Below are 18,282 nucleotides of genomic sequence, written 5' to 3' on the forward strand. Positions count from 1 at the left end.
ATCTGTAAAACATGGCGGAGGCAGTGTGATGGCTTGGGCGTGCATGGCTGCCAGTGGCACTGGGACACTAGTGTTTATCCATGATGTGACACAGGACAGAAGCAGCCGAATGAATTCTGAGGTGTTCAGAGACATACTGTCTGCTCAAATCCAGCTAAATGCAGTCACATTGATTGGGAGGCGTTTCATAATACAGATGGATAATGACCCTAAACATGCAACCAAAGCAACCCAGGAGTTTATTAAAGCAAAGAAGTGGAATATTCTTGAATGGCCAAGTCAGTCACCTGATTTGAACCCAATTGAGCATGCATTTCTCTTGTTGAAGACTAAACTTCGCACAGAATGGCCCACAAACAGCAACTTAAACCCGCTGCAGTAAAGGCCTGGCAGAGCATTTAAAAGGAGGAAACCCAGCATCTGGTGATGTCCATGAGTGCAAGACTACAGACTGTCACTGCCAGCAAAGGGTTTTCAACAAAGTATTAGAATTTAACGTTTTATTTTTAGCTTTTCAATTTGTCCAATTACTTTTGAGCCACTGAAATTAAGTGATTGTGTAAAAAAGGGATTTAGTTCCTCCCATTTTTATGCAATCTTTTTGTTCAACACACAGAATTAAAGCTGGACGTCTGAAGTTCAACTGCATCTGATTTATTTCACTTAAAATTATTTGTGGTAATGTACAGAACCAAAATTGGAAAAAAAGTCTCTAAAGTAAGATTTATGATGGGTAATTGCTGCCTGCCACACTTTTGTCATGCATGAAAGAAGCACAAAACAAAAATTGCAACACAATCCCTGAATGTAAGCAAGATATGGGTTATCTTTTGGAATTTCCCTGAATAGAGCTGAGCTGTTTAATATTTGATCTTATGTTAAATTTGTCCTTTGTTATGATGCTAAGCTTGAAATGTTGTCCATTTGTGTTTATAAACAGCCCAAGCACTCCTTGGAGGAGTTCTGTTTGGGCAGTGAGTACCATTGTACAGAATATAAAAGGGAATCATCTCCCCATCACAGTCATTGTGTATAATAATAGAAGAGAAATGTCAGCAGCGAATCTGATTGGTGGAAACATCTGACCGTTCTGTGCAACGAGAAGAGTCCTTGAGGCGTGTACATCATGTATGGTCCCATTCATTTTAGGGTAGGTTGACGTGGCTGCACGCCCTGCACTCGTGTGCTTACACCAGGCCGATCAATGTGGAGTTATAAATGTTCAAAAGAAAAAAATCCTTTAATTTTGCCGGGTTCTGCAGATGAATGCTTTAAGCCCCGCCCTCTCCATGCCCTTCACATTCGGGTCCTTTTCATTGGTCCCTGTCATTCTAGCTCCTCCCCTTTGTGCATAGGGCGCTGCAAACTATAGGATGACAGGGCTGTCATGTCGGCCTCTGATTGGGCGCTCTCACAAACCAATGCTAAACTCGTAACGTGGCATACAAGTCTAGGGACGTACGGGGGTTTCAGGTAATGGTATAATCCAGTTTTATATAAAATGTCAGCTCTGGTGATGGGATTTTGATTTATTATTACGAGACGAGTTAAATTATTGATGAATAAATAGAAGCGCATTGCGCATTATTATTAGGTTATAAGGAAACAATGCCGCGGTTTTTCTCAGAGCGTGAGTTTTGTTTTATCAAAGCAGCTGCCCTGTAAATGTTTGCACGATGCCCGGTCTGTCATTGTCTCGTCTGTGCGCTTAACTGACACATAATACATCCCAGTCACACAAAAGAACCCCCCCTGTTTAGATTGGTACCGTCCATGTCGCTGTGACGTCACGTCTGCTCTCCCTCTTTTTCTCCCTTCTCTAGGCCGGTCGTCTCCTTTGATGCTGCGGTTGCTGGAGAGGAACATGAAGCTTCTGTTCGCTGCCGCCCTCATTGCGGGCTCCGTCATCTTCCTGCTCTTCCCTAGCGCCTCCGAGGCCGATGAGAAGAAGAAGGGACCCAAGGTTACCGTCAAGGTAATGCGGACCTCTGGTCAGACGCGCCCAGTGCCCCCTTCACGTATCGCAGACTGCTTCACATAGCGGTGTATAGGCTGCTGCCACCCCTGACCGCTCCTTTCATTGTGTGCCCAGAGTATAAGCAGATACCCCCCGACTCCCTGATACCCCCCTGACTCACCCTGTGCCCCCACACTATGGGCTGATACCACCCTGACTCGCCCTGTGCCCCCACACTATGGGCTGATACCCCTTCATTTTACATGGAGGGGTCAGTTCAACTTTAGCTGGATGTCGTCGGGATAAATAAAATCATTGTAGGTTTTCAGAATCAGATTTTTTTTTAATTTACAATAATTGTGATGGGTTAATTATCTGTTTTGCCATCCTATTGTTTGGATTCATGAAATGGTGTTATGGCCTCTGGTCTGAGCTATTACAGCACATATATTTGATACTGAGATGAAATGCAGACGTGCAATAGACCCGGATAAGTTGAGCGATGCCTTAACTGCCTTTCTAGGACCCCTAAAACCTCTTCCAGTTCTGTCTCGTGTTCTTTACAATTCCCCCGACTACCGAAGAGCAAAGCATATGGGCACAAGGTGGGGGGGGGGGGGGGTCCTGTGAGCATGAGCTCCTACTGACATTAACAATTTTTGTTCTCATCGGTGTTGGAAAGCAAAGTTGTAGTACTATGGCTCGACATGTAGCATCACATGGTAAAAACATCAAACTCTGCAGGGGAATGGATAAAAAATGGCATTGCAGCAGAATGTAGTGGGATCTGTACCAGCATGTGCATGGTGTATTAACATGCCAAGTGGTGTGATTGAGCTCTCCGCTCCACTCATCAAGTATTCAATGCATAGGTATGTGTACAGGAGGCAGATGTTTATTCAATTATGTTTTCCCAATGCTTTACAATGAGCTTTTCTTTAACTTTTCCTGCATGCGAACACTGAATCTGTAGTTAACCTAAACTATCCTTTACTAATATTATATGAACTATTCCTATTCTTTTGTTTTTTTATTATCAATATTAATAAGCAGGATTTAAATAGCGCCAACATATTACGCAGCGCTGTACGTTAAATAGGGGTTGCAAATGACAGACAGAAAGGAGGAGGAGAGGACTCTGCCCCGAAGAGCTTACAATTCTCTATTCTATGCACATGGCAGGTCTGACACTTATGTCCTCCCAGTAACTGAATCCACAGGCAGGAAAATATTGTGACTTGATATTGGACAGCACTTGGGGCATTTGCAACTCAAAGCCACATTGTTTCCCACAGGTTCGCTGTCTTTTTATTATATTCATCTCTATCTAATGTAATGTGTTATTTGTGCATCTGAATAATAAAGCAATTAATAGTTATTGCCTATAGAAACAGATGTGAATGAATGCTTTTTACTCTTCTACTGAATATTTTTTTGATGAGCCTAGTCGGGACGGAGGTGCACTTTAAATTGTACTTCTGCTACTTATTTTGGGAAGATGTCCTCACAGCCATATCCTACTGCTCGTCCTGTTGTGCTTCCTTGGTATGTGCTTTTAGCACCATGTTTGATAAAGTTTTGATAAATGTTTGATAAAGTTTTTTTATTATGAACTAAAATCACAATCCATAAAAATCTGAATATTACTGATCTTGCCCAAACTTGTAGTCAGATCTGCTGAGCATTCATGTTGTTTCCTGTAGTGGGTGGGAAAGGCTGAAAATAGTCTGATCATGGTTTCTTCCACCATAGATCTGGTGATCTGTTTAGTTGCAGGAATCATATAGTAGATATAAGTGTTTGTGTAGATACAATTGTGTATTGGATATGCGTTTATGTATATAACAGTTTAGCAGTGACTGTTTATATTTTCTCCATGCAGCTATTAGCTCAGTGGCTGGTTTATCTCGGTGTCCAATAATCAGAGCTGCAGAGTGCAGATATCCAATAGTTTGAGAAAACATAATTGCAAAAAAAAAAATATATATATATATATATATATATTAGTACAGCAAAAAATAGTTACATTTAATTATAATTTCAGGTTAATGCTCTTGTAACAGCTTTTACCCAAATTGTAATGTATGCTGGTAATTGTTCTAAATTTATCCAGGGAAAAGAAGGTATATCAATCCAAATGGGGAATACTCACAAATAATATTAGAGTAATAAATCATAGGATATAGGCATACAAATCCAATGGTTACAAGGCTTGCCCTGACATTTACATTTGTCCTGTAATTCAGTGTTGTGTGAAGCCCGGCCAGTCACCACTTTCCTCTGGCTTCCCCGGAGCGCATTTCCTATGTGATATTTTCATAAGCTTAGTTATTCAAAAAACTCAAAGGTTAACATTGTCCTTCTTTTATCTTGGTTTTAGAATATCCGTCTTTTTGGCTCAATGTCATCCTTGATAATTTTGTGTTTTCAACTTTGGATTTGCCTAAATGCCATGGAAAAATAATAGATATGTTCATATCAGGGCTTATCCATAACTCTGGTGCTGTGAATTGAACCCCCAATTAAATCCTAATGTCAGGGTTTAGTGGTAATCCGGTCATGTGGAATAAATACTAAATGACGAGTTAAATTTTTGTTTTAATTTGTCTTAATGTCAGATTTTAACCTTTGATAAACATCAGTGTTCACTGCAAAAAAACAAAAAAAAACATTACTATCTTTGTTTTTGGTTGTTTATTATTTCGCCATAATTGCACATTATTTAATACTTGTTCTCTCCCCCTCTACTCCATGCAGGTATACTTTGATATGAAGGTTGGAGATGAAGATATAGGAAGAATAGTCATCGGCCTCTTTGGGAAAACTGTGCCCAAGACCGTTGACAACTTTGTTGCACTGGCAACTGGGGAGGTAAGCTTATTTCAATGAAAGACTTCTCACATTCGAGCACCATTGCTCCTCATTGATAGAACCCAATAGAAGCCAATAATCCCCAATATGTTTTTTGTAAATAGAAAGACTCACAATTACACTCCATGGCTCAGTCACTTATTGGTCATATTAATATTATTAAACAGGAGATATATATATATATATATATATATATATATATATATATATATATATAACACTGTACATTAAATAGGGATCTGTTGAAAACATATCCAAAAAAGTGAGGCAAGAATGGTCCTGATTATGCTGCTCAAGTAAAATGATTAGAAGACACCCTGGAAACTCATGTATTGGGGTAGTGGGGTGCTGGAAGAAGCAGCCTAGTCCCATGTGTACAATATTGCTCATACCTTCTGTATGTAGATGGACATTGTCATAAAGCAGTAAAATGTTGCTGATGGTTTATTTAATTGTCCATGTTCATATCTGCATCATGTTTATGTTGTTCCTTAACTTTCTCAGAGACTCCTTGTAGGATGACCTAAACATGTTTGTTTCCTCTATTGATGTAGCTGATATAGCCCCTTGTTCAGGAAATGAGCAATAGGTTTTGCACTTTGAGACACATGAATGCCGCATTATTTGCCTGAAGTTTCAGTAGCTAATTTTGTACTTCTTGTCTTTCAGAAAGGATATGGCTACAAGGGCAGCAAGTTCCACCGTGTGATCAGAGATTTCATGATTCAGGGAGGAGATTTCACCAGAGGAGATGGAACTGGAGGTCAGTTTTGTCTGATACTGGATTTTACTTTTCCTTCTTGATTGAAGGAAAAATTCTGCCTGGTCCAAACGCAAGTGTGGCAACAAGTGCTTTTGTTGCTCAATTTGCTTATGATGGGTTTCCTTTTAGCTGACCAGGTGCTCACCCTCTTGTATCATACTGGTTGATGGCTCCACGTCTGATGTTTTTGTTCACTTGTTCAGAAGGCTTTACGCATGTATTATATAGGCTGTAATATATATTTCAAAATATATATACTGCACCTAGTACTACTGATCCAAGTCTAAGTTCTGCTATCTTCTTCCGACTCCACTGATCTCAGCAATGGTCGATATACAGAGCAAGATTGGGTGCAGTGCTACCTTAGTGTGAAATGGTGACCCAGTGCCCTATCCCAGGAATGCACAGAACAACATTTGCTTCCAAAAATCATATTTTGTCATTGTGTCTAAGATGGCTTTGATGTAAAAGTGCTAACAAATCGCTTCATAGAGGAATGGGACTTGGATTCACACAAAACATTGCCTGGGGCAAGTACTTGAGCTGCTTCCCTGCAGATTTGTGATTCCTTAACCCCTGTGGTATATAAACGGTTTTTATCTTTGTTAAAAGCATGTCAACCAAAATACAGTTCTTATAGTCATTTTTAAAAGCAATTGATTTTGAATTGAATTTTGAATTGGTTTTGATCCATGCCTTCCCTCCTGTCATTTAGTTTACCTATACACAAAGAAAAGTACTAAATGTCTGTTCATACCTAGGTAAAAGCATTTATGGTGACCGCTTCCCTGATGAGAACTTCAAGCTCAAGCACTATGGTCCTTATTGGGTGAGCATGGCAAATGCTGGCAAGGATACCAATGGATCCCAATTTTTCATCACAACAGTTAAGACCACTTGGCTGGATGGAAAACACGTGGTGTTTGGTAAAGTGCTAGAAGGAGAGGTAAGAATTTCTAGGCCCACTGATTTAGAGGAATATTATTGTGGAACATATTTTGGTATCAATTTATTTAAATAGGTTTTTTTATTATAAATGTCTTTAGTAGACTTGGGCACAGTGTTTTAAATCTCCAGAGAGTACTTTACTTATGTCTTTAATTTGTGTGTGTATGAATCCTAATAATCTGTGTAGTGTCAGTGGTACTTCTTGGGTGAACAAAGCTTTAGAATTTTGGACTGAGCTGAGCTGAGTTAATATACCAACCACTGACTGATGGTAAAGTGACACTTAGGGTGTTTCAGTTGGGCAGTTGCTCCTAATACTGACTTATTAAAATGCCACATATGTGGAAAACTATAAACCACCATGTCTACCAATCATTTCAAGATCTGGTAATACTGATTTACTAGGAATAGCTTTCTTAACCTGGTAAAATGCAGCTCTGATATGTACTGTATTATTATTATTACTACACAGTATTTATATAGCATCAACATATTACGCAGTCCTGTACAAAGTCCATAGTCCTGTCACTAGCTGTCTCTCACAATCGAATGTCCCCACCATAGTAATAGGTCTTTAATATAGTCTAAGGTCAATTTTGGGGGGGGGGGGGGGAGCCAATAACCTAACTGCATGTTTTTGGAATGTGGGAGGAAACCCATGCAAACACAGGGAGAACCTGCAAACTCCATGCAGATGGTGTCCTGGCCGGGATTCAAACCTAGGACCTAGCGCTGCAAATGCCAGAGTGCTAACCACTGACCCATAGTGTATGATGTGTGGGTTACCCCTCCAAAAGAGCCTTTAAGCCCATAAACTACAAATGAGCATTTCTAGGTTTGTAGCGGATTATTTCTGTGGATTTGTTTATTAATGGATGGTTTTACTAAGTGAATAATTATCTGTTATGTTTTTTATTTCCCTTAGGATGTGGTTAGAAAAATTGAATCTACAAAAACAGATTCCCGAGACAAGCCTCTGAAAGATGTGGTCATTGCAGATTGTGGAAAAATTGAAGTAGAGAAGCCGTTTGGAATTGCCAAAGAATAAACAAACTAATAGGCGAGCCCATCAGGTCAGCAAATGCTCTTCCATTACTGGATCTGCCAGAGATTGAATATCCCTTTTACCAGTTGCCTTTGTTTAGTGACTAGGATAAAGCAGTTTACCACCTAACCAGTTCTGTGTATGCAGCATTGGACTAATCTGAAAGTGACCAAGTGACTGTCTAATAACACTTATTGGAACATACAGTAAATTGACTTGTACATTCCACCCACTAAATGTTCAAAGTTTTTAATTGGGAAAGAGAAAAGAGAACGACTATGTAAAATTCATTGGAATTAAACGGTTTCTAAAAAAATAAAAATATGGTGTTGAGACTTTTTTTGTGTATTCTTAAAATGTTATGAGTGCTTCATGAGTGAGGACCAATGTGTTTAATGCGTTCACATCTTGGTGGCATAAGAAATTGTACTGACGTTATAGCAGGTCAAAGCAGCCAGAATACAGAATGCCTGTAGTATTTCTTTTTTTATGGAGCATTGCACACTGGCATCAAGCAATTGACTTGTTCTGGTTATTTGTTTTGCCTTCACTCTCACCCTTTGTATATATGAATAAAAAAATTGCTAATAATAAAACTAAATATGACATAAAACATTTGGTTAAAGCGTTGAACTAACTTGTAAAGAGAGCTTTGATTGGTCTAATTTAGATAGATCCGGTTTATTTCTATGGCTCCAATAGTATGAAAAGCAGAAGAACTATTCCATCTGAATCACCATGTCCTCCTCTGTATCGCCTAGATCACCAACATGTCATATCCATGTGCTGTAAAGTTACAAGATTATATATCCATAAACTTTGTGAACAGTCTAGATTTTATTGTTTAATTGTAGCCAAAGTAAAAGTTGTAAACAATCGGGGCCAAGGTCATCCTCAGATTCCTGTACCTGGCTGACAATGAAAAGGAGCACCTATCTTTTATAGTGTTTCTCTGCTGGATGAAACAATGTGGAATCCCAACGGCAAAGAAATGTCAACAAAGCAATGCCTCCCTGGTTTGGCCACTGAGGGGATCAATGCCACAAGAGTAGAAAAACATTTTCTGTTTTATACATTGGAACAATCCAACATCCTGTAGACCTGGGTCCATCTTGAAGAAAATTAAATAAGTCTTGGGCTGTGTAGCCCTGTCAGCATTGATAATGAAATCCTCACACAAGTCGCTCCTCAAGCTGTAATAAACAATGTCTGTATTGCTTTTCCCAAAGAAATTTCCATGTGTTAGTGTTCACCCAAACCTGTAGTCTGTTTTGTAACAGCAGTCTTGGTCCTTGAGGGCTCCATATCCAAAAATCTTTTTCCCCCTTATGACCTGTAACAAGTCCAGCCAACTCTGTCACTGTTATACACTCCTAAATACAGCAGGTATTACTGGACTGCAGTTTGCCAGCTCAAAATAAAAAAAAAAAATCAATAGCTGCAGCAGTCATGGTGCGTGTGAATTTACTGGGACCGTGTTCTTGTCTGTAGGTTGCTTTTCATGATTCTGCTGGTATAGCCCTTGAAGAACTCCTTGTAAAACTACATCATCAAGCATACCTGTCATGGAGGGAAGAATAAAAATGAAATCATACATTGCTCTGTAATATGATGAATATGTTTAAATGGTTTAGGGCTGGTACCATTGTATATACAACACACTTTAACACTGCTTTAACTAGGAACTTGTAGAGTGATTTTCCTGACCACGCAATGTGGCAGAGGCCTGTGAATGACATAACTAATTGAACAAATTCCAGATCCCTTGGCAGTTATAAGATTCTAACTATGAATCATATTGTGCCGTATATTTTACAGTTTGCAATTATTAACTGACCCACTGTAGCTAAACAAACAACAGAACATGTTGAACTTTTAACATTTTTCTCCAGCAATGCCTCTGCATACAGTAAACTGAATCCATGTAACTACACAGTGATGATCCATCTATGTAAATGACTTACAGAAAGATTTATAATTCTATACAGCTACTGTTGTAATATTGTTAATTCTGCTTTTCAGCATTGGTAGGTAAGTCACCAACCTCACTTTTTTCACTGAGCAATACAGCTTGGCCATCAAGTTAAGCAATATGACTTGGACTGACTGGCTCTCCTCTGTGAAAGGGCAGATATTTTGGATTCATTTCTAATCTACATATAACATGAGTAAACATTACTGACTTTCATATCTGTCCAGAGTTCAGTTTAAATATTGCTATGATTAAAATTCTTTTGCTACGGTATATTGCAGAATTGCTGGATGCAGTTTTATTAATGATGCTTTGATGTCGGAGTTGTAATTATCTTACTTGTATCTGGAGGTAAAATGTACAGGTCCTTGTAAAATCCTACCACCGCTTTATGCGCCAGCTGGGACCTGAGCAAGAAAACATGGCATTAAATTGTTGTTTTCATACTGAAATAATATTATAATACAAATATCCATGACCTCTGTAACATAGGCAATCTTCTATAGGTGAAAAAAATTGTACACCCCAGCACATAATTCTTTCTAGAATCTAAAACTAACAGATGGTGTTGGACATCCTAATATAGTAAGATGTTTGTAATGTTCCTATATTGCAGTATGTATGTCACTGCAGCACTATGCACAACAAAAAAATCTGAATAATCAGACAAATTGTAGAGATAACTGAAGACAGACTAACATTTTCATTTATTTCTTACCCTGAACAATACTTTTTCTTAGTAAGGTGACATTAGAAATTGTGCCACTAGGTGGAGCAGCAGTAATACACACAAAATACTAGGAAATCTGTATTTGCCAATGCAGAGCTCCATTACACTGGTGGTTAGTGCAATGAATCCTCTAGCACAATTGAGGTCTGCAGAAAAGATGCCCCATCACGCTGGGGTCGATACAGAGAACACATAGGAGGTAAGTGGGAAAAATGTCCCCTAAAGACAGCTAAAAATGTTACTGATGTTAGTAGTTAAACGTTCCACGTGCTGCCTCTAAAGTGTAATGTAATCTCCAATATTATGCAGGCACCACCATGCAGGAAAATAAAACTCTTATATGACATGCATGCCCCTAGGGTGGAACACAACCACTGCCCCTACATTATAAAACACAGAGATCTTTTCTTTATAGCCTGCCCAGCACCACAGAGACTTGGTAAAATCTTCTCACTCATATAAAGCAGTGCTCACAAATATGCAAGCCAAAATCTCTTTGCTGAAATGTAAGGCCCATCAACAGTTTTTCTTTTAAATATATAGACGGGGGGGCGTGTTACACTACAAAATGGGATGCTATATGGTGTGGTAGGCTGAACAGCTCTGTGCAGCTCTGTTGTTTCAGGAACAACACCATATAAATAAACATCCATTCCCAATATACAGTATAGAAATGACTTTAAAACTGCACAATAGAACCTTTGCCTATTAGGTAGCTCTACTGAGTATGAAGAGGTAAAATGTGACTTATGACAACAACCAGTTATTTTTACTATGAGAAATAAAAATCTTGTTACACAACATAAGCAATCAACCTAGAGGAGTAGAGTAATGCACACAAAGCTGTCAGCTACATGAAGGTGTGTTATCCGAATCAATAATATAGGTTAACTTGTTGATCTGCTGATATAACCGCTGTAGGCTAGACATTTCATATGTGCTTTTACACAGCAAATAATACCAGCTGATGTCAGAAGGGAAAAAAATCACAACCTGAAAAACTGGTCAGCCATTCAGTACATGAAGACACATAAAAGTCTTTACCTGTTCTCTTCTGAAGTGCAATCCGTCACTGACCTAAAGTAAAGAAAAGACATTCATTAATTGGTCACAAAGCTCTTAAGAGATTAGGAGTTTGTGTTCCTAACCTGAGAGCCCCTGAGAAGTTTTAGTGTACACAAGCAGTATTTATTAAGGGTCACTGGTTCTGTAAGTAGAATGAACATGTATACACTTATCAGGGGTGGTGTTAGGGTACCGGATACAGAATAATCCAGGAGCTCGCTTTTATTAAAAGCCATACTAAAATCTGTACATTATTTTATTCCATACAACATTTGGAAGACCATACATCAGATGTTTCCCTTCTCCAATACACGGATTTGCACAGCTAACTGTATACTGGAAAAACTTGCTGAACTATGTAACTGCATTCACAGTTGGTTAGCACCATACCAGGTGTGATCTTTGTTCTCAAAGAGTATAGTTTAAAAAAATATAGCATAATAAATAAAATGAGATTTAATGCTACATGTATTTGCCACTGTTTGCAGTGATTGCTGTTGTAACCGTGTAAAATGCACATATTATGTACAAATTTGCAGTAAATGCCAAAAAATGGGTGCACGTTGTGTGACATTGCTGGGGTGTTTTGAACTTGTCTAGTTCACATAGGGCCTGGTTTTTAAAGCTTTCCCAGACTGAAGGAGATAGACTATTATAGGTGAACCTGGATGAAACAGCAAATATGGAATAGATTTCTGAAAAATAATTTGCTATTCCAGGTTTTATAGATAATCCAGGTTCTCCCACAAAAGTCTATCTTCTCCAGTCTTGGAGAGCTTAAATAAATCCTAAAGTACTAATTCCCATGGTGTTCTAAAATGATAACTGCAACCATAGCCCCAGTCCTTCCTATAGGCTTACAATGCAGTAAAATGTTTATTTGAGGGCTCACAGACTGACAGAAAGGTGCAGACAGCAACAACATTGGCTGTGGTGGTGATTGTAGTGCATCTAATTCAGTGCTCACAATTAACTCACTGTAAGTTGCAGCTGTTTTTGCTTTGTGGAAAATGCCTTAACTTTAGGAAATCCAACAGCTCTTTAGGCACCTCATTGTTAAACCAAAGGACCCCCTAAAAGAAAAAAGAAGAAAAACCTGATTACATTTATATTCATCTAACCATGAAGACCTCACACTCCAGCAATAAATTTAAACACCCCAAACTGCTTTATTTCTGACATTTATTTTCTTGTCTTCAAGAGAAGAAAACTGTCTCCGCTTCCATTCCCCAGTATCTGAAGGGTTCAGACACAAAATATAATATGTGACACCAGATAACATGTTCTTGTCCCACCCAAACAGCTATTTGTCATGTATGTAACATCTCCCTTTCTGTGTAATCCTTCATAGTGAATTCCAGGTAATATATCACCACACAGCATTCAGTATAATTATACAGGCAGCTGTACCACATTATAAGAACATCATTTGCTGCAAGCTAATGTGTTTCCATGCAGCACCTGCTAATTCCATTTATCAGAAATGACCTAAAATACTGGAAGTTTATTTTCTGTTCTTCCACAATGACAATAAATGATGTTTAAGCTCCCCATTCTCACTTCCCTTCCAGGACAAGCATGTTCCACATATTACTTGGACAGAGCTTTCTTCTCCTCAGAGGTCTGCACTGTACAGTAAAAATATCTCAGGTCCCCTTCCGCTTTCTGCTATGTAAACTACATGCTTTGTAGGTAGTAAATTTTATCTAAACCAAAGAAGAAAAAATGTAATGCATTGCAGCTTAGCAGTCCTTAGTGAGGGTGGCTACATTTTTCTCCAATTTATTTTAACCTGGAGATCCTGCCAGTAACATACTACCTGTCCTAGAGTGATACTCACTAACTGTACTGTATCTACGGAGTGTCACTCTAGGATATGAAGGGACTACAAAATACACTATACCCTCATCATCTCCATCGTTTTAATGAATCTCTTGACAAAGTGATAGGAATGTTTTAGTTTGGGTTATTTTGAGATTGTTGTTATTTGTTGCTTTGTTGTTCATTACGGTTAGGCTGTGGCAATGCTATATGTAGATCAGCTTTTGGTTCATGGCTACGTGAAGTTCTCAGTTTCCTTTCTTGTTCCCCTTTCCCTCCAATTATCTCAGATATTTATGTATAATACAGTTACATTTTCATGGAATATTCAAGTCCAAAATTCTAAATTTAAGCAATCCCTGGTGTTTCCAGAATCTTCAGAAGCAGCAGCCACACTACAGATAATATAATATTTAATGGGAAGTAGGAAGCTCTCATTACAGGGACCACAAATCTAAAGAGAATTTCAAACCATAGACTTTAGTTAAGCTAGAGGGGTTACCATTTTCATATATAGGAAACTGTCAAGTTTTATAGAGTTTTACTTGATTCTGGGGGTAGATATGTGAAAGTCATTCTCAATACTGGCTTCTTATTCATACTGTATAGGAACAAAAAATACAAAAAATTGCAAACAGACAGGTCTTTTATTGCAGAAGCAACAGGCAAAGTCCTTTCTGCAATAAAATAACCTTACCTGTGTGATCAGATAGTAATCAGGCCAGTATGCATGTTCTATTGCAGAAGGCACAAGCGATGTCCCTTCTGCAATATTAACTTTCCTGCTCTCAGATGATCAAAAACAAACATTTTGTTCTGCTTTAAGGCAAAAAATTCAGCAGATGAGACCCCAACTTCAATTGGTCCTTTTTCCCTTAAACATCTACAATTATTCCATACATATTGTGTTTGTTTTGGTGCAGTGAATGTATCAGTCAATAAGTCATTATTACACACCTTTAGTAAAATATTACACATTTCTCTCCTCTCAAACATCTATCAGTTTGAATTCATGTGCATGTACCTGAGCCACTGTTTGTTTGGAGATGGATGCAGATGATTGGGATGATGTTTGGCAATTCTCTTTTACCACTTTGTTTTCAGGTAGTGATAGACTTATGCAGTACAAGTTTATCAATACAACTTCTCTCATATTGACTAAGCTTGATAGAATTTTTTTGTTCATTACAACCTCCCGATGGCTTTGCTCTCAGCCAGTTTTCTTCATATTGTTCTACAATTGAATCTTATTGGGGGGAGGTTGTTGGCTTTGCCTCTCAGCTCACCTCCACCTCTCTCCTTGCTACTATTCCTAATAAATAATAAATGAATTGCTACCAAGCCCTAATACACTGTCATTCCATTTGTATAAACTAATTAATACATTTACCAAAGTGATTTCTGCCAGCATGGCAGAGTTGGATGGAATACATAAATACTGTGGGCCTGATTTATTAAAGCTCTCCAAGGATCGAGAAGATACACTTCCATTCGTGAAGCTGGGTGATCCGGCAAACCTATATTGGATTTCTTAACAGTAATTTGCTATTTGTTAGCAAATGTTTTCAATCCTGAACCAGATCCATTCCGGGTTTGCTGGATCACCCAGCTTCACTGATGGAAGTGTATTCTCTCCAGCCTTGGATAGCTTTCATAAATCAGGCTCAGTGTCTTTTCAGCACCTACTTACTTTGGGCATTGTACTTAAGCTGGAGATAAAATAATTATTCCAAAAGGGGGGAAAGGCTTTTAGGGAGGAGAAGTTACAGATCCCAGTCTTGTGCTTATCTCTTATGTAGTCTTATTTACTGTATTCTGATTTACTCTGGGTTCAAGTAAAACCTCAACCAACAGCTATTCCTCTAAATAATTAGACTGCCTCAGTGGCCGGTAATCGTATTGGAGAGGTGGATGGCAATTGGTGGATCTTTAATCATAAAGTCAGAGAAAGTCAGCCAGCAGTAACAAAGTGAAGCTTATGTAGAGTGGGGCACAGACGAGGATTTTATGGCCAATAAAGTTGGTACTAGGCATCTAATATTGGTAACATAAGTGTAATTAAACTGGGGGAAGACTTTGCATAAAAGGAAGCAAATAAAAAGATAAAATTTTAGGGAAGAGAAAGTGTAACCAATGAGAATTCTACATACCTGTATGTAAGCTTCGAGGCCTTGCCGCCGCTGCTCTTGGATCCTTGACATCCAGTTTGGAACCCGTTTGGATGGAAAATCGGGCACCTTGCAGGTCTTCTTCAACTGCACAAACACAAGTATACCATACATTACTCATCTATGGAAAAGCTCATGCAAAAATAATCTAGATACAAAAGCATAAATATATACATAAAAAATGACCCATTCACTGGTTTGTAATAGAGCCCTACTGTTAGCCGTTTTTGAAAGTTGTAATTACTTTTTTTATCGTATTGTTTACCAAGAAACCAACCATTATTTCAGGAAACCTGTAATTGTAAATGCTACTTTATTTATTGACATTTGTACGCCAACTTATGTTTAAAACCGTATGTACATATTGTTTTCACTGTTCAACCTTAATGAAATAGTTTTTCAAAATAAAAAAAATGTAAATAAAATAATTAGTAGAAGCATCTGACTGATAACCCCAGAGCATCATATTCCCCACCATATCACTGGCCTTTATAAAGATTTCTAGGAATTTAAAGGATATACTTTTTGTCAACTAACTATACAAATCTAAAAAATGCTCAGTTACCAGTTTATGGAGTGCATGGAATTCACTGTATCGTCGATCCAAGGAATGTCGGCGGCCATTGCATAAAACATCGATTTTGAAGACCTGTCAAAGAATTATAGCAATGGTAAGAAACAGATGGCATTGTATTTGTACCTTATAACACCAAGATGACCACATAACAACTGGCACCAGCTGCTCTTAGTGAAGGATGAATAGGACATGTACATCTAAACCACATTGCTTTGTGTAATTCTAGTTTTCCATGTAACATCAGGTCACTCAGAAGTGATCCCTATTGTTATGGGCAAATTTTATTACAGAGCCTGACAGTTCAATTTAGACAGGACTTTGGTGATGTATTTTATTTTGATTTATTGTATTATAAACGGTCAGCACAGTGGCTCACAGGTTAGCACTCTGGCCTTTGCAGCGCTAGGTCTCAGGACACTATCTGCAAGAAGTTGCAGGTTCTCCCCAAGTTTGTGCAGGTTTCCTCCAGGTACTCCAGTTTCCACCCACATTCCAAAAACACGCAGTTAGGGTAATTTGCTTACCCCAAAAATTGACCTTAGACTGTATTAAAGACATGTGACTATGGTAGGGACATTAGATTGTGAGCCGCTTTGAGGGACTGCTAGTGTCATGACTATGGACTTTGTACAGCGCTGCATAATATGATGGCACTATATAAATACTGTGCAATACAGTAGTATATTTTTTGCTTATTACTACACCTTACAACTCTGATTATAAACTGACCTTGTTTCCAGAAATGATATTAGTTGCCAAACAATTATCTATTGCACAGCTTAAAGTTTATCTAGCCAAAGTACTGTCAAAACCTGTGTATTAGAAAATGAGACCTTGTTCAGAAGAGTAACACTAGCTTACCATGTTCTGTTTTGTCCATGAAAAACTTCATTAGGAACAGATATCATAAACTGACAATGTAATGACACATAAAGTATAATCAGAACATGACAAGGTAGCTGAATGTCTCAGTAAACAAATACATTGCAGTGACTGCTTCTGACATTTGATCTCTGCCTTAGGTCACATCATGCGACAGACATTTACAAAAGTTTGCTCAATGGCTGGCTGGAAGCAATATGAGTGAGCCCCACACCCAATTCCTGCATAACACAACAGGCATTGATGTTCTTGGCGAAAAGAAGACAAGAAGCACAAAGTATCTATTTACACACAAGGTTTGAAAAATGAGAAGCAGCAAACTACCAAAGAGATTTACCCAACTTTGTATGTAACTAGCTAGACAGGACGACATTGTTTGGGTTTAACACATGTAATTAAAATTACCACTGGCTACTCAGTGGTTATGGCAAAAGCCCAGACCAAACCGTGGGTCTAGGTTAATAACAAGACACAAACTAACATGATATGTAGCAGCCACTCACACAGCATTCACAGGTCTGACTAGTGTAAATTGCTAGTTGTCACTTTCTAATATATCTTTTAGCATTCCGATGCATCACCAAGGATTGGTATTGTCCTGCTATAGCTATGAGATCACCAATGAAGAGTGGAAGTATTGCTTGTAACACGGATATGAGACATGGATTTTGTTACTGGCAACTAAGATACATTTCACTAATACCAAAATAGGTCTTTTGTCCGAAACCAATATGGATACTTTGTGGCTGCTGAGTTAGCCAGAGAAAGACATTTGTTTTTTTTTTGTCTGCCTAATGCTTTTTGGCAGACACAGAGAACTTCTTCAGGCAAGGATTACACAGAGGTATCCACAGGATATACAGGAGACACTTGTACTGTGAATGTTCCCTGACTGGCCATACAAAGGCATTATATAGGTGTAGGTTTTAGGCTACTCAAATCATTAAAGTATGGGCTGAAAAATGAAAGCCATTAACAGTTTTTTTTTTCCAGATTAACAATTGTATTGCTTTCTTGTTAGAAGATCAGGGCTGTCCTGTCCTCTCCATGCTCATTACTTTCATGGAGTACAGAATAATTATACTTCATCAGTGTTCTCCCCAGAAATTTTTTTCAGCCGGGTGGTAGGAAGCTGTAGCTGGGTGGTAAAAAAGGGGGTGTGGCAAAACACAGCAAATTTAGTGCTCCCAGTTGTTTATGCCATGGGTATCCAGTAACCTCTTATTGTTTCAGTGTTCTACCTTCTTCCAATTATTTGTTACAACTTTGTAATGCCTGCCCCGTTAGTATATCCAATTTTTCTATATTATGTACACAGGCCATAAGTTCTGGGCACCTAGGATTGGTAACGGGCCATAAGTGCTAGGCCCCTAGGATTGGTAACAGGCGGTAAGCGCTAGGCCCCTAGGATTGGTAACAGGCGGTAAGTGCTGGGCACCTAGGATTGGTAACAGGCGGTAAGTGCTGGGCACCTAGGATTGGT

General features: G+C 38.6%; 2 protein-coding genes across 2 annotated transcripts in view; one reads left to right on the top strand and one right to left on the bottom strand.

Annotated features, from left to right (window-relative positions):
* The first annotated feature begins 1,784 nt into the window (after positions 1-1,784).
* On the top strand, positions 1,785-7,906 carry PPIB (peptidylprolyl isomerase B). The gene is made up of 5 exons (XM_072402222.1): positions 1,785-1,975; positions 4,715-4,828; positions 5,498-5,591; positions 6,353-6,537; positions 7,465-7,906. Exons 1-5 carry the CDS (start codon positions 1,841-1,843, stop codon positions 7,585-7,587), a joined length of 651 nt encoding a protein of 216 aa, XP_072258323.1. The 5' UTR covers positions 1,785-1,840; the 3' UTR covers positions 7,588-7,906.
* A 495-nt stretch (positions 7,907-8,401) lies between these two features.
* Positions 8,402-18,282, bottom strand: part of SNX22 (sorting nexin 22) — a 16,381-nt gene continuing 6,500 nt past the window's right edge. The window contains exons 2-7 of the mRNA XM_072402223.1: positions 15,906-15,989; positions 15,323-15,427; positions 12,330-12,424; positions 11,331-11,363; positions 9,896-9,963; positions 8,402-9,144 (exon numbers count right to left, since the gene is read on the bottom strand). Coding sequence (XP_072258324.1) covers positions 9,032-9,144; positions 9,896-9,963; positions 11,331-11,363; positions 12,330-12,424; positions 15,323-15,427; positions 15,906-15,989 — 498 coding nt within the window. The 3' untranslated portion in view covers positions 8,402-9,031. The remainder of the gene's footprint in view (positions 9,145-9,895; positions 9,964-11,330; positions 11,364-12,329; positions 12,425-15,322; positions 15,428-15,905; positions 15,990-18,282) is intronic.

Source organism: Pyxicephalus adspersus, chromosome 2 (genome assembly GCF_032062135.1).
Source record: "Pyxicephalus adspersus chromosome 2, UCB_Pads_2.0, whole genome shotgun sequence".
In the NCBI taxonomy this organism is placed as follows: Eukaryota; Metazoa; Chordata; class Amphibia; order Anura; family Pyxicephalidae; genus Pyxicephalus; species Pyxicephalus adspersus.

Bases quoted from the DNA above. Each gene is read 5' to 3' on its own strand.
- PPIB (XM_072402222.1), top strand. From the start codon at position 1,841: ATGCTGCGGTTGCTGGAGAGGAACATGAAGCTTCTGTTCGCTGCCGCC. The intron at 4,829-5,497 runs GTAAGCTTATTT...CTTGTCTTTCAG, and splicing joins TTGCACTGGCAACTGGGGAG to AAAGGATATGGCTACAAGGG. The intron at 5,592-6,352 runs GTCAGTTTTGTC...GTTCATACCTAG, and splicing joins CAGAGGAGATGGAACTGGAG to GTAAAAGCATTTATGGTGAC.